The 14,002-nt window shown below is 47.4% G+C and overlaps 1 protein-coding gene across 1 annotated transcript; it reads right to left on the minus strand.

The window, feature by feature from the left end:
* Nucleotides 1–593: 593 nt before the first annotated feature.
* On the minus strand, nt 594–12,426 carry LOC118576497 (hereditary hemochromatosis protein homolog; the record flags this gene model as incomplete). Its single annotated transcript, XM_036176745.1, has 6 exons — nt 594–672; nt 3,136–3,267; nt 3,371–3,649; nt 6,261–6,533; nt 6,778–6,997; nt 12,373–12,426. Coding segments are annotated over 5 exons (924 nt in total), but the record flags the coding sequence as incomplete, so codon positions are not given.
* Nucleotides 12,427–14,002: the final 1,576 nt, after the last annotated feature.

A 14,002-nucleotide genomic window follows, 5' to 3' on the forward strand; every position in this document is an offset into this window, starting at 1 on the left:
ACATGATAACATCGGATTGCCTATGTGTAGCAGAGGGGTCAAAGGGCGTATACATACGATATCCTTCCATCAACCTCTCTAGGAATCCTGTCGGTGTTTCCTCAGCCCCCTGTATTATCGCACGTACCTTGGCCAAATTGGTGGGGCACCTTCCAGCCCCTTTGAGACCCACCAACAGAACCTGGTGATAAAGACGGAGCCGCTCCCTACCAGCTGCAGTGTTGAAGTCCCAATGAGGGCGGGTTAATGGGAACATTTCATCGATCTCATTAGGCAACTGTGTCGGTCTGCCATCTTCTCCTGGAACATTTTTGTGAGCCTCTAGGAACACTGGCTGCCGTTCCTCCATGGTGAGGAGAGTCTGTAAGAGCTGCTGACAATCGTCCCAAGTGGGCTGGTGGGTTAACAGAATTGATTCAATCAAGCCTGTCAGGGCCTGAGGGTCTTGTGAAAAGGATGGGTTGTGAGTTTTCCAGTTTTATAAGTCTGAAGCAGAAAAAGGCCAATACTGAAATTGGCTGGCCACTGTCCGGAGGGGAAGAGCATGGGCTGTCCAGACCCCCTCATTGTCCCCTCTTCGATCATGGCGGAGGCGCATACGACTGCTGGGAGGTGGTGAGGGAGCCAGAGGCTGCAGTAGCACCTGGGGACCCGCCTCCGGTTCAGTGGAATCTGGGGAGGGAGCAGGTGGGGAAAGGGAGCCCTCTAGGTGGCCCCTTTGTTCTTTTCTTATCGAGCGAGTGGGTTGGGCATAAGGTGGTGGTGGGGTCTAACAGTAGTGAATCTGTCTGATCATCAGATAAAACAGGGGGAGGTGAGGAGGAAGAGTCCTTAGCTTTTAACCCAGACAATTCTTTTAGGGGATAGAGGGAAGATGAGCGTGTAGGGAGGGGAACAGGGGGTGTGGACAGAGGCTGGGGAAGGAAGGGCTTGATCCACTTTGGGGGATCTTGGGCGAGATCCTCCCAAATGACTATGTAGGGGACCTGATCAGGGTGTCCATGAGGGCTGGGCTGAAAAACTCGAGCCTTCATCTGTAAGAGAACATGGAGATTAAAAGAGCCATCCTTTGGCCACCCTACATTAAAAGCAGGCCATTCTGAAGAACAGAAAGCGATCCATTTTTTTTTCTGGACCTCCAGTGACAAGTTGTGGGCCCGGGTCGTAACATCTTTCCAGTGATCTAAAGTGAGGCTTAAGGGGGTTGTTAGTCATTGTCCCATTTTTCTAGAGGCCACCAGACATATAAAGACAATAAACAGTAAACAGAAACAAACAAGACTAGACAGATGCCACGTGGTTCCTAGTGAGTACAAATGAGGAAGGAAACTTCAAATGGGAGGGGCCGGCCGTGCCTTAACTCCCTAGAACAAAGAGACACTCGGATCTCTTCCTCCCTCCAAACGACCCTAGAGTGGGACTCCAGGGCGGGACCAGGGGTCTGGGCACGTCTGCCTTCCCCACTGGCCCAAATACAAATTCAGATACAAGTCCTGTACAGGCACTTTTGGATCCCAAAACATAGAACAACAACAAAAAAAACATTAAAGACATGAAACGTTAGAGCTCTGTCTTACCTCCAACTGGCCTTGGAATTTGGGTCTGGGAGCGCCCAAATCCCAGATGAGCCCCCAAATGAAAGACCCCAGAGTCCTGGGATACTTTCGTCTGCGAGAGGGCTCCCCCAGAAACCAAGATTCCAAACCAGCAGATGCAACACACAAGAGGAATGTATTCAGCACTGGCGCAAGTGGGCTCTCTGTCCTGGTCAGTCAGAGAGCCTGGAGCAATAGTTACAAGCATTTTAAAGGCAGAAACTACAAAATTAGCATAAGATACCAGGTGCCCCGGGTTTGGCCCAATTTAAAAATCATCATATATTTCAGCAATCATTTTGTTACACGGGAAATTTTGTAACATTAGTCATAAACTGGTTGGCTCGGGGAGGTCTAGGGGGAGCGGTTACTCTGGAGGGGAGTTTGCCTAGTTACAGGCTTGTGATTGGCTGACATTTGACTTAGTTTGCTGGACTCGCAAGATGGTCCTTATCTTGGGTCCTCTTTGAGGAATTTTTTAAACAGGGACTTATTATTATTTTAATCTATAATTGCAGACCTTGTCCCAAGGCCGACAGCTGGACTCTGAAACTTTTTACTTATTTCCAGGGAGAGGATGGGTCAGTGTCTAACGCAAGCAAGTTTACAGAATCAAAGTCAGCAATTTGCAAGTGTAAAATGTATCTCTAATTTTTTTTCCTCAATAACCATATGTCCATATAATCTTTATACATCAGTCTTCACTCCTTAAGTAATTTGTATCATTTTATAACATTTTACTATTTTAATACCATATCACATGTTTATCACATTTTTATTTTTTTAAAACCAAAACAATGTACATAGATGTCCCATTATTATTTTTAAAATAAGATTGTTTGGGAGGGCCTGCTCACTTCCTTTTATTGTGAAGGGAGTATTAACATTTATCTAATTTTGTTGTGATTGTTTTAGGCTGGCATGGCTGAAAGTAGAAAGAGAGTAATTCAACCTAGAAGATAAGTCCTGTATTGGATCTTTAAAGATCCATTTGATTATTAATACAGATTTAAAGACCCACATAGATGAAAATATCTTCCAAATCTGTTAAATGTTTGTATTTTTGTATACATACACTGTCTCAACCAGATGTTTCATGAATACCTTTTGAGAAGTTTCCATGTTTGAATCAAGATGCTAATTGCAATAGACAACATCATCATCTGGTGAATTGCCTCTCAATCATCTTTAGGGCTACCAGGTCTCCCTCTGTATTGTTTGGCTCTTTGCTTTCTACATATTTGTTGAAGAGACAGGAACATTTGTGGTTTGCCAGTCTGGACTTTGCTGTTGAGTATCCTGCCTGCTTTCCTGCCCCTGTGTTTCATAATGTAGCTAAGAACACATAGGGAGCAGCACTGTACATCCACCAGGGGGCGCTGCCTCTCAACAAGGGGGCAGGTTAACAGGTCCTGGATGGTGGCTCCTTGGGTCCTTCCATTCACCAGTGAGGCAAAAAGTTGCTTATGTGACTACCTTTCTACCTGTCCAATTTACAGAGAGAAGAAAAGGCCTGTCACCCTCTTTTACCTGGTCTCACCTGGTCTCTTGCTGTCCTGTGTGTTCTTGCTGCTCTAGGCCCGGGCTAGAAATACCAACATGGCAGGAAAAGCAGAAGCCACAAGAGCAGAAGCTGAGCTGGTGGTTCCACCGGTTTTCCAGGCTTGAGGTCCTGGAGGTCACCATGAAAGCTGTGGTGATTGTACTCCACAGAGGCTTCCCGACCCTGCCTTCCCCTCTCCCCTCCTAGAGTGAAGCTTGCCCCGTATTCTCACCAAGGGCAGTAGGGACATCAATGGTCTTGCTATGATATCTCAGGCGGCAGGTGAAGTGTGGTTCCTGTCCAGGAAGAACCCAAATAGACACCCAGGTCTGGTGGGTCCCATCTCCGCTGGGCAGGATGGTCCCAGGCCCAAAGGTATGCTGCTGTACTGGCTTCCCATCCCTAAGCCAGGCCAAGGTAGCCTCATGAGGATACAGATTAAAAGCCCAGCATGTCAGGGTGATCCTGCCCACTGGATATGGCCTTCTGGAGATTGTCACCTGTGGGGGACCTGAGAGAAGATAAAGTGAGTCAGTGATGGTGAGGACCTTTCTATCTCTGCATGAAGTAGTCTAGAAGAACTCCCCTGTTCATATTTGCTTCCAGCCTCCCCTCCCTAGATGACACATTCACAGTGGTTGTAGCACTGTGGGAGGCTGGGGCTCAGCTCCAATGGCCTCTGATGCTCTTGAGGATCCATCCCTTATTTACATGTGGATGATGACAGGACATGGTCTCCCTGCTGTCACCGGCCATCAGCTTCTCTTTCCAACACAGGTCATAGATGAACAACAGGCACTGAGAGGACAGAGGCTCAGTGTTTGTAGGGGCCACAGATCAGACCCTGGTGGGCTGTGCCTCTTCTCTATGACAAAGCCAGCTCTGCAGTCTCTAGGGGACAGGTGAGGGACTCTCTAAGTACAGTCAGCTGACAGTGGCCATGATTCTTTGTTCCTGGAGTTGGCCAAAAACTGATGACCAGTGTCTTTCTTCCTTCACTAATATCCCAGGACAACCTCTTATTTTCAGTTACAAGATTTATCCAAAGCTTTAAACATCACATTTCAGATCCTAGTCAGGTCCATCATCATAACACTAGAAAAGTAGAGGCAGGTGTTAGGTGAATTACAAGACTCTGTTTGCTAAAAAAGTCAAGCCAAATAAAAAAATGAAACTTGATGTTTTAAATATTGTAGAATTATTTACTTTATATAAGTGAATGTTTTGCCTGCAAGAATGTACATGTACCATGTGTAACCTAGTGCCTACAAAAGTCACCAAAGGTATTGGATCCCCTAGAACTGGAGTTACTAATGATTTTAAGGCCCCTCATGGATACTGGGAATTCACCCTGGGTCCTCTGCAAGAGCAACCAGTGCTCTTACCCACTGAGCTGTCTCCCAAGACCCAACTTCAGGGATGGGGAAGGCAAAGTCACAGGTTAGAAACAAAGCAGGTCACAATGGGCCACCCACTGCAGAACTGTGTAGGTCACAGTCATCTCCTGTACACCTGCTGACAGACAAGGCAGAGATCAGTGAGGCTGAGGACCCCAAAGGCCTTTCCTGGTAAGAATGTGGTAAGAAACAAACCAGATATTATATAGTGTCACCCTGTGGATATTTTATCCAGCCTCCTCTTGCTGGGAGACAGGCTACCTGTGGTCCGATGATTTCTACACAGCTTCTTTGGCCCCTGGTATCTATGGGTGTCAGCCCCCCATACGTGAAGAAGTTGAGAGGACATGAAAATCTTTCTATCAGAAGCCAGCTGATCTAGCCTGTGATGCAGAAGAATTTTTTAGACACAGATGAGACGAAGAGCTTCTTTGGTCTTCAGGGACTGGAAACCTGACCACAGTGGACTGTAGCTCCTTATTCCATAGAATAAAAGAAAGCCTGTTCTGCATGCTCTAAGGCACTGTGAGGGACCAACCTTCCTAGAACAGGGAACTGATTGTTTGCCTAAGGCTCTAAGATTTTCCCCTTAAAGATCCCTGAATGATAAGCGGTTTCTTCATCCCGACTGCCCCCTCACCACACTGGTTTCTGTGGACACTCAGTGTGGGGGTCTCTGTGTACATGATGCCCCAGCAGAAAGTGTCGATCCACAATAGGCAGGAAGGAAGTCTGGTTCAACACTGAGCAGTAGCCAGTGTTAGTTCAAACTTTGAGAGTCTGATCCTGGGTAGTGTGCTTTAAGTATATTTAAATTCAGTACTATGGGAAAAAAAAGATTCCTGGTGATAATTAACTCAATCCTGTGTGCACAATGAAGATTAATACATGACTATATGAAAAGTCTTGTAAAGTACAAGTGACATCATCCATAAAAATAGATCCTATAGGTTAACAGAAGAAACAGGCTCAAGAAAAACAAGTTCATGATGAAGGTCTGGAGGAGAATAGTGTTGTAGATTGAATGAGTCAAGATGAAGATAAGGGTCTTGGAGAGCCTGTGTGCCCTGATCATACAAATTGCTCAAAGGTCAGAAGGCTCTTAACCACATCTGTCTGCTCCCAGATTCGTGGGTGGAAAACATTGGTGCCTTTGAAGAGACACCCCTTTGTGTTTAACATTTCTGGTTTCCCTGATGCTTATCTGTTAAACACAAGGACCCAAATTCCCCCTTCTGCTCTGTGTTTTTTGTCACAAGATTAAAGTGAAGAAGAAGCATTGAACTTGACTTTCTAATTCAAGACCAGAACAAGAACAGAATGTCTTTGACCCATAACACAGATTATGTTGTGAACCAGGTCCAGGTGCAGAAGTCTCCTATCTCAACTCCTCATCATGATGACCCCATCTAAGGGACAGGACTCCACACATCCAGTTGTCTCAGTTCCTCAAAGTGAGTACCCCAGAAAGTGGGGGCAATGGAGTGAAATCTAAGATTACTCACATCTGGGGACTTATAGCTGTGAACTCATGACAGAGATACCTAAGCTTCCCCGTCTGAGGTGCACAACAGAGGCTCTGGAGGAGATTGCTCACACTCCATGAGTGTCACCTTGGGCTATGTGATGCTTGTCTAATTTAGTGAGAACCTAGCACTTCATAAGCATTGTGGAAAGATGCAGTCAGACTCAGTGAATGCAGACCCACAAACCCATAGTCATTACCTGTATCCATCAATTGGTTCCCCAAATAAATGGAATATCTCTGGAGACGGTCAGGACATATGTCATTCAGAAAAGTCTTAACTTGTTCCATACTGGGGCCATGTCTCTCCCAGAATGTCTTGGATGAATGTGCTGAAGGCACAGACACTTTCCATGTTTGGCTCTTCTGGTCAAAGGAGAGGAAGTCTTGGCCATCATAGCCCAAGCGCCAGAAGCCTCCAGTGTTGTTTCCTTGGGTTTCACAGCCAAAAGTTTCCTGAAGGGTGTGAATGCCTGGCCATACCAGGCAGAGACTTGTCACCTTTTCATTTTTATTTTGTTTGGTCACCTTACTTTTTAAGAACCTTATTTCCCTCTGTCTTAAGGTGAGTTGGGCACATCCTGTGACCTCTCAGGAGTCAAGCCCTGCATCCCTCACAGAAGCATCACTGGTTTATTCAATCCTAGCTGTGTCCACCGCCAACCCTGACTTTAGAGACCAGAGTTGAATTCTGTGCTTCTGTCTCTGCCTACTCACCTCCATGCTGGCCCTTCTGGGTCATGACATCACTCAGCATCCTCCTGAGTTGCTCCTCCTTCTCCTGAATGTCCTCAGTCTCTCTTGTCCACATCTCAGCTCCTCCTTGTCCCTTGATCCTCGGCCCGCAGGGCTCTGTTCTTGTCCTCTCACCATCATAGCGCAGGAAGAGCTCATTGTCAATGTATCCCTGGGCCCTGAATTCCAACTTCCTTGAGCCCTGCAGAGACAAGGCCATGAGGTCATAGTGCAGAGTATGGGTTCCTGAAAACGGAAGAGAAAGATGACACAATTAACAAGTTGATGGTTTTCACAGTCAGCTCTGCCTTGAGGACTTGAGCTCAGACTGTACTGTGCTGCTGTGTGAGTGTGAGAAGCCAAGTGGAGTGTTTTGTTAGAACACGAAAGAGAAAAGGAGAGGGAGAGGGAGAGTCAGAAGGAGAGACTGTAGTAGAGAGATGTAAAATGGCCTTCTGCTGTCTGAGGGCCTTGGTACCACAAAGCCATGGTGCTCTGGGTATCTTCTGCTGCCACCCAGGGCCCTGGTGTTGTCTGGGCTGGGCTGCTGCTGAGGGTCATGTGTGTGTCTGTGGCCCTATAGCAGCCAGGGTCTGATTCAGTATTTGTGGTTCCTGTTGCAACCAATGGTTCTGTGGTTGCCTGAGTCTGATTAGCCAACTGGAACCATGTTGGTGCCCAAGGACCATCCATGTTGAAGCTGGCATCATACAGATCTGAGTAGCCTATGCTGCTTTAGATATAATCGTACATACCAGCCAGAGCTACAGCCAAGGACTACATCTGGATGGGGCCCTACTCCAGTTAGAGTCTGTGTTGATGTTCAACACACCTGGTTCCATCAAAAGTCATGTGGAAGCCTAAGTTCTAGGGCCATGTTTGTGCCTTAGGGCCTGGCATTGCTGGGGCCATGCCAATCTGAGTGGACTAGCCCTTACACCTGGGGCAATGGAGACCTCTACCCCGGCTACTGCTGAGGATCAAGTCTGGGTCCATCCTCCAGCTGAAACCTGGAGTCTGTGTTGATTTCTGTGTATTTGTGACTTCAGGGGGCCATAGGAACCATAGATGATGAAATCAGAGGGCCAAGGTGAGCTGGTTCTGTCCTTGGCTGGGCCTGGGAAAACTGGTCCTGTACCTTGCTGGACACTGAGCAAGAGAGCTGGTCCCAATCCTCATGGGAAAGCTGGCCCTACTTTTGGGAGAGATGGCCCCACCCCTCACCACAGTTGAGGGAGAAATGACCCTAATGGTATGGGCACAGGGTATAGGGTAATAGGGCCACCCAAAGAATCACACCCTTACCCTGGAATCAGAGACAGTGAAGGAAACACACTTGAGCCCTGAAAAGAAGTGTATCCTGGCTCTGACAACAGAGCCAAAGTAAACACTCTGTGGTCCTGAAACCAGTGCTAGTGAAAGGAACACACCCTGGCCTTGAAACCAGAGCCAAAGAAATATACCCTACCTCGCCCAACAAAGCAGGAAAACCAACCAATTCCTAAGCAGGAAATTCAGCCAATCTCTGAGTTTGTCCAAACACAGCGATTGGAATCCAAACAATTCCCACCCTGAAATCTTTCTCCTGGGAAAACTCTGCCACTAAAAGGCACTGTATAAGCTGTGTGCCTGTTCAGTTGGGAGCTGCCTTTTTTCACGGTGACAGAGGCAGCCTCTCTCCTGGATTCATCCCTCCCAACAAAACTTTTTAATGTGTTTTGGGTAAGGACCTTCTTTCACTGGAGTGGAGCTGGGCCAGAAGTAATAACTTTCTCTGCAGCCGGAGCAACTGCTACATATTTGCAGGGGGGGGGGGGAGCCTTAGCAGAGTGGAGCAGAGAAGTAGCAATTTTCTCTGGGGCAGAGAAGCAATGCCCATCTCTACCGGGACACTCTTAGCAGAGTGGGGTAGAGGTGAGCTGTAATGGCTCTCCTAGAGAGGGGCAGGATTTCTACATTCCTGTGGGGAAGCCATCCCCACTAGAACACCACCACAGAAATCAGAGGGCCTGAAATCAGAAATCATAGGTATAGTCTAGCTTCTGACAGCCAGGATACCTTTCCCTTGTAACATGTAAAGGCACAGTCCTTTTCCTGATGGCTAGGATATCTTTCTCTTCTGAGTTGAAAACACTTATCTAAGAGACTAGAGCCTCCCTCTCACCTCGCTCCAGTGACCCATTGCTCCAGTGACCCAGACTGATCAGCTCAGCTAGCAACCAGACCCATAGCTAGGTTTTGGGTTCATCCATCCTAACGCCTACCCATTTTAGGACCTGCTGGAGCTCCTGAAGTAACTGGTCCTATGGAATGATACCCACAGGATCTCTATGAGACAGGGCTGCTGCGGGATATCCCAGGGGAGTTTCAGTGGGGTTGCTGTGATGACAGTGTACCAGAAACCAGAGGCTTTGAGCCAGATCCATGACACATTGCAATCAACATGTGCTAGTAAAGCTGATTGGACAAAGGGGTCTACTATGTGATTCAAAGTATTACAAGGGAATACTTCAAAACCCTCTACTCCATCATGTTGGAAAATCTAAAAAAAAGGTTACATTTCTAGATTCAGGCAAACCATCAAAGTTAAACCATGAAGAGATCAACAGCCTAAACAAACCGTAATAAATGGAAGGTTGAAATAGTAATGATAATCCTTCTGACCAAAAAAATATGAACACATATACAAATAAACATACAATAAAACAAACACATAGTGTCACAGTAGAATTCAAGGGTTTTTAAAGATCTACAGCCAATCCTTCTTAAATTATTAAAAAAGAGAGAGACCCATAAGGAGCATTCTCAAACTTGGTCTATACCAGCATCAGTCTCATACCCAAACTGGGGAAAGACACAGCAAAATCCCCAAATCACAGACCAATATCCCTAATGAACTCACAGACAAAATCCTCAATGAAAGATTTGAAAACCGAATACAGGTATATATTAAGGACATCCTCCACAATGATCAGGATGGCTATATTACAGAGATGCAATATATGAAATCTATGAATGGACAAACAAGTTTACTTGAGTTTTGAAATGAAGGAATAAGAAGCTAGAGCTAAGAGTGAGAGCATTCATGGGGCTGTGCATCCAGTGAAAAAGCTATAGAATATATAAGACTGGAATTCCACTGAAGAAACCTATAGCATCTGAAAGTTAGGACTCATGGTGGGATTTGGAGCTGATCTGGATGTTTGGGCTCTATTACAGTAAGCAAATATATGGTGAGATATGAAAGAGAGAGAGACAGAATGGTTCATGTCCTATGGACAGAGGCAGATTCAAAGAGATGAAGGCAGTGATCAGTGTGCAGCGGTCAGTGACCTGCTTGCCATCCATGGCCATGGTGATATCTGGGCTGCCTACAAGGGCCACGTCTGTGCCCATGGCCCTGCTGCAGCCATGGTCATGTCTGTGGTTCCTATTACCACCAAAGCAGAGAGGATAGGATTACACAGAGTGTGACCCACCCTCACTGGCTGCAACAGTAGGAGAACTGGTCCTATACCCACCAACTGCAGCACTGGAGAGAGCAGGTCCCTGCACCTCACCTGGGCATCAAGACAGAGATGACTGTGAGCAGGTCAGCTGGACCTGAGGGCATGGGACTGGGAGAGCTGGTTCTGCCTCTCTCATCTGCCATGTGGTAGCATGGGCAACAAAAAGATGCTCTCCCATGCTAGCCCCTCACCATTTGTGGCCAGTGAGAGAGCTGGCCCCTGGGTTGTGAGAGTGGAAGAGCTGGCCCTGTCCCTCCCTGGCTGCAGCACTTGGAAGAGTGGTCCCTACACCTCTCCTGGGCAACACAGTAGAGCTGGCCCTGGTGGTGTTGGCATTGAGAAGCCAGCCTGGAGGACATCAGAGATGGACCACAATGGGCCTGGCCCCCTTCTGCTTACTACATAGGGTGAGCTAGCCAGAGTGAAGCTGGAGAGGTCACCCTGGTGTCCAGGATTGTAGGATGACTCATCCCTAACAGGCTTGAGGGCCAGCAGGCCCAAACAAGTAAAAAAGATACTTTCTGAGATCCAGCCTGGGTCTGCCAAAGGGCCTTAGTAACAGCAGCTGAAACATGATCTGGAGATTACCTGGACCAATGAGAGACAGCCACGTCACACCAGCGGATGCATTTTCATCAGACCTCCTCCCAGGGTGGGGTGGAGGGTATAGAAAGCTTGCCTCTTCTTGAATAAACTGAGCTTGTTGTTTGGACATTCTCCCAGAGTCTGTGTGTGCCTACTTGGTCCCCTCCCGCAAAGGGAACAACAGTGCAGGATCCTGCCACACAGGATGAGGAAGATGTGGCAGGCTAAGCAAACTAGCAATCACCCAGGCCCAGAACCAGGCTGTGAGTTGGCCCCTCCCATAACCCACCCTTTCTGTGATCTGCTGGAGCATGTGAAGGGGCCAGCCCTAGACCTGAAGTTGCAGGATCTCCATGACACAGGACAACAACAGGATATCCAAAAGGAGCCCCAGTGAGCGCCCAGTGTCAAGTCTCAAAACCAGATGAGTGACTCATGTGCAGTGAACACTTGCAAATAATGATATGTGGACTAGAGAATGTGTGACTCACTGTGACACACTATGGATTCCACAATGAGATTCTTCTTTCTTTTTCTTTTGAATTCTGTTTTGTTTTATCTGGGCGGGGAAGTTGAAGGGTAGAGGGCAGAAGGGAAGGGATAGAAGAGAGATGAGTGATATCGAGATGCATGATGAGAATTCCACAAAAAATCAATAAGAAATTAAATTGGGAACAATCAAGCAAATAAACAAATGCTAACATTCTCATTCAAACTGTAGTAGAATTTGGACAATGGAATGTGGGCATACCAGAACATGTTTGATAAATCCCGAGTAAACTTGAGACAATGTCCTTGAGTCTACTGACTCCCCGTCCACACTTGCCCAGACACTTCCTTTCTGCAACCCCTCCTCCACTCCCCCTTCACTGGGTCCCCACAACCATCATGGCTCCTCTCTACCTCCCTGCCCTACTGCTTGCTTTATTACATGCCTCTCCCATTGTTACCACCTCAAGAGCTTGCCTGCCACATCCACAGAGAGCAGCAGAGAACCCCCATCCCCACTGTCACACTGTACCAAATACTCACTTTACAAAATGTCCTACTGCCACTAACCCCTCCTTCCATGTTTCTCTAGGATAAGGGACATTCAAAACCCTCATCCTACTTGCTCACCTGAGCTAACACTGACTGGTACCTCCCCATGGCCCGATGCACAGGAAGTCAGTCAGTTGCAGCAGGAAAAAACAGAGGTCTATGACCTGCCATGAATCCAGCATTTGCAGGAGTGATCTTGAGCAGAATAAGTCCCCAGGAGCCTAAGACCACACCACCAGGCTAGTACAGACAAAGATCCCCTTCTCCAGTGTCTCACAGTATCCTTAGATAGTGAAGTTCTCCTCCCCATTCTCTGATACAGTTCTCCCCATGGATCCCACCAACCTCTGACTCTTCACACACACCAGATTCTGACACACTCCCACTGCACTTCACAAAACAGGCACAGACTGAGTTGCTGCCCTCTCTTTCCAGTGCTCACCTTCACAGGACACCCAACCCCAAAAAGGGCACAGCAGCAGCAGTTGGGCCAGGATTATGGCGTTCTGGAACAGTGCCATCTCCATTGGTCTTATGATCTTGTCTTGGAACAGAAAACCAGTAGTTTCCCAGCTTTATGTTTGCTTGAAGATGGAGCCAGACTCAGTCTTCCTCTTCTTCATGACCACTGGACTTCCATGGAAACTTTGAGTGCTATGTCAATGAGTGGAGGTGGAGGCGATCCCAAGCTGAGGTTCCTCTGGGAGAAAGTGCAGATGCTGTAGATGCTGAGAGTTCCTGATGAGTCCTGGCAAGTCCAGTCCTGTTCCATATGCAATTTCTTACAGAGTGTCTTTTGTACTCTGTAATATATAGAAAGTAATCCTTTCATGGCATTTTGAACAGGAATCTAAAAGTCTTAAATTCACCACCAACCAGACCAGCCCCATCTTAGGGCAGCATTCCCGCCAGGCTATACCTGGCTTGGCTCCAGAGAGCAGCACCTAGCCCTAATCTGACTTTTGTTTTGCAGATACCTGTTGTTTCTTTTGGCCCTATGTAAATCTTTTCTGAGAGTCTCCAAAGAGTCATACAAAGCCTATGCAACCCCCCCCCCCTTTTTTTTTTCCTGGTTCAGGAAACCTGGTAAAACTGTGGTACCTGATAAATTGAGAAATTTGCACTTGGCATTGTCTTTTTGGAAGCTTCTTTCAGGTTGTTTTGAACGTATGGAAATCAACTGGCTGAAGTGTAAATACGGAGAAAAATAAAAATGCCCTGGGCAAAGGGAAAAGGTTTCAGTTCTTAGAGGCTGATACCCCTTCAGCCACAAAGGACTAGATTCATTCTTAAGGTGCCCCTGAGTCTTCAATCAATGGACCTGCATGAGCCCACACACCTGTGCTCCCATGAGGTGCACACCAACCCACTGTGTGTCTTGAGGGCAGTGCACACTAAAAGGCCCACCCTCTCTGTGTTAGAGACTCCCTGCATCCTTCCCCAGCTGCAAACACCCCGCCCCCCAACAGAAGGCCAGTCATCCAGATCTGGGATAAAGGGCTTCCAGTTCCTTCCTGCAGCAGCTTCCTGACTACACTGTAGTGGTCAGTACACCCCAATACCCATGTGCCTCCCAGAGCACAAGGAAGCCTCTGCAATCTGTGACCACACCCCTTAGGTCAGCCAGGGGCATGTGTTACAGAATTGCTAGGTTCACTTAGCCTTCAGTGAGTATTCTCCCTCTTCACCCCCACAAGAATTTTCCAAGCCCTCTTCTTATTTCTTCCCTCTCCATTTACCATGTTCTCCAGCTCTCTGACTCACTCTGTACCTGTCTTCTCCTGACAAGGATGGTTCCCACCCTGCCCAAAGCTCATCCTCACCCCTCCACCCCCTGGGAGAAGGCAGGATTCCCCTGAGATTTCCAGAAGCAGCTAGCTGTAAGACCAACAGTAGAGCCAGGCTTCCATCCTGTCCCAAAGGGTCCCTGTGGCAAACACACCCCTCACCTCTTAGCTCCACACAGCAGGCCTTGTTAGTTATGCGGCGCTAGGAACACGTCCTGAACACGACAAAACCACAGAAGAGTTTTATTAAAGAGGATAGAGGTGACAGGCCTGCGTGAAACACAA

Source organism: Onychomys torridus, unplaced genomic scaffold, assembly GCF_903995425.1.
Source record: "Onychomys torridus unplaced genomic scaffold, mOncTor1.1, whole genome shotgun sequence".
Taxonomy (NCBI): Eukaryota; Metazoa; Chordata; class Mammalia; order Rodentia; family Cricetidae; genus Onychomys; species Onychomys torridus.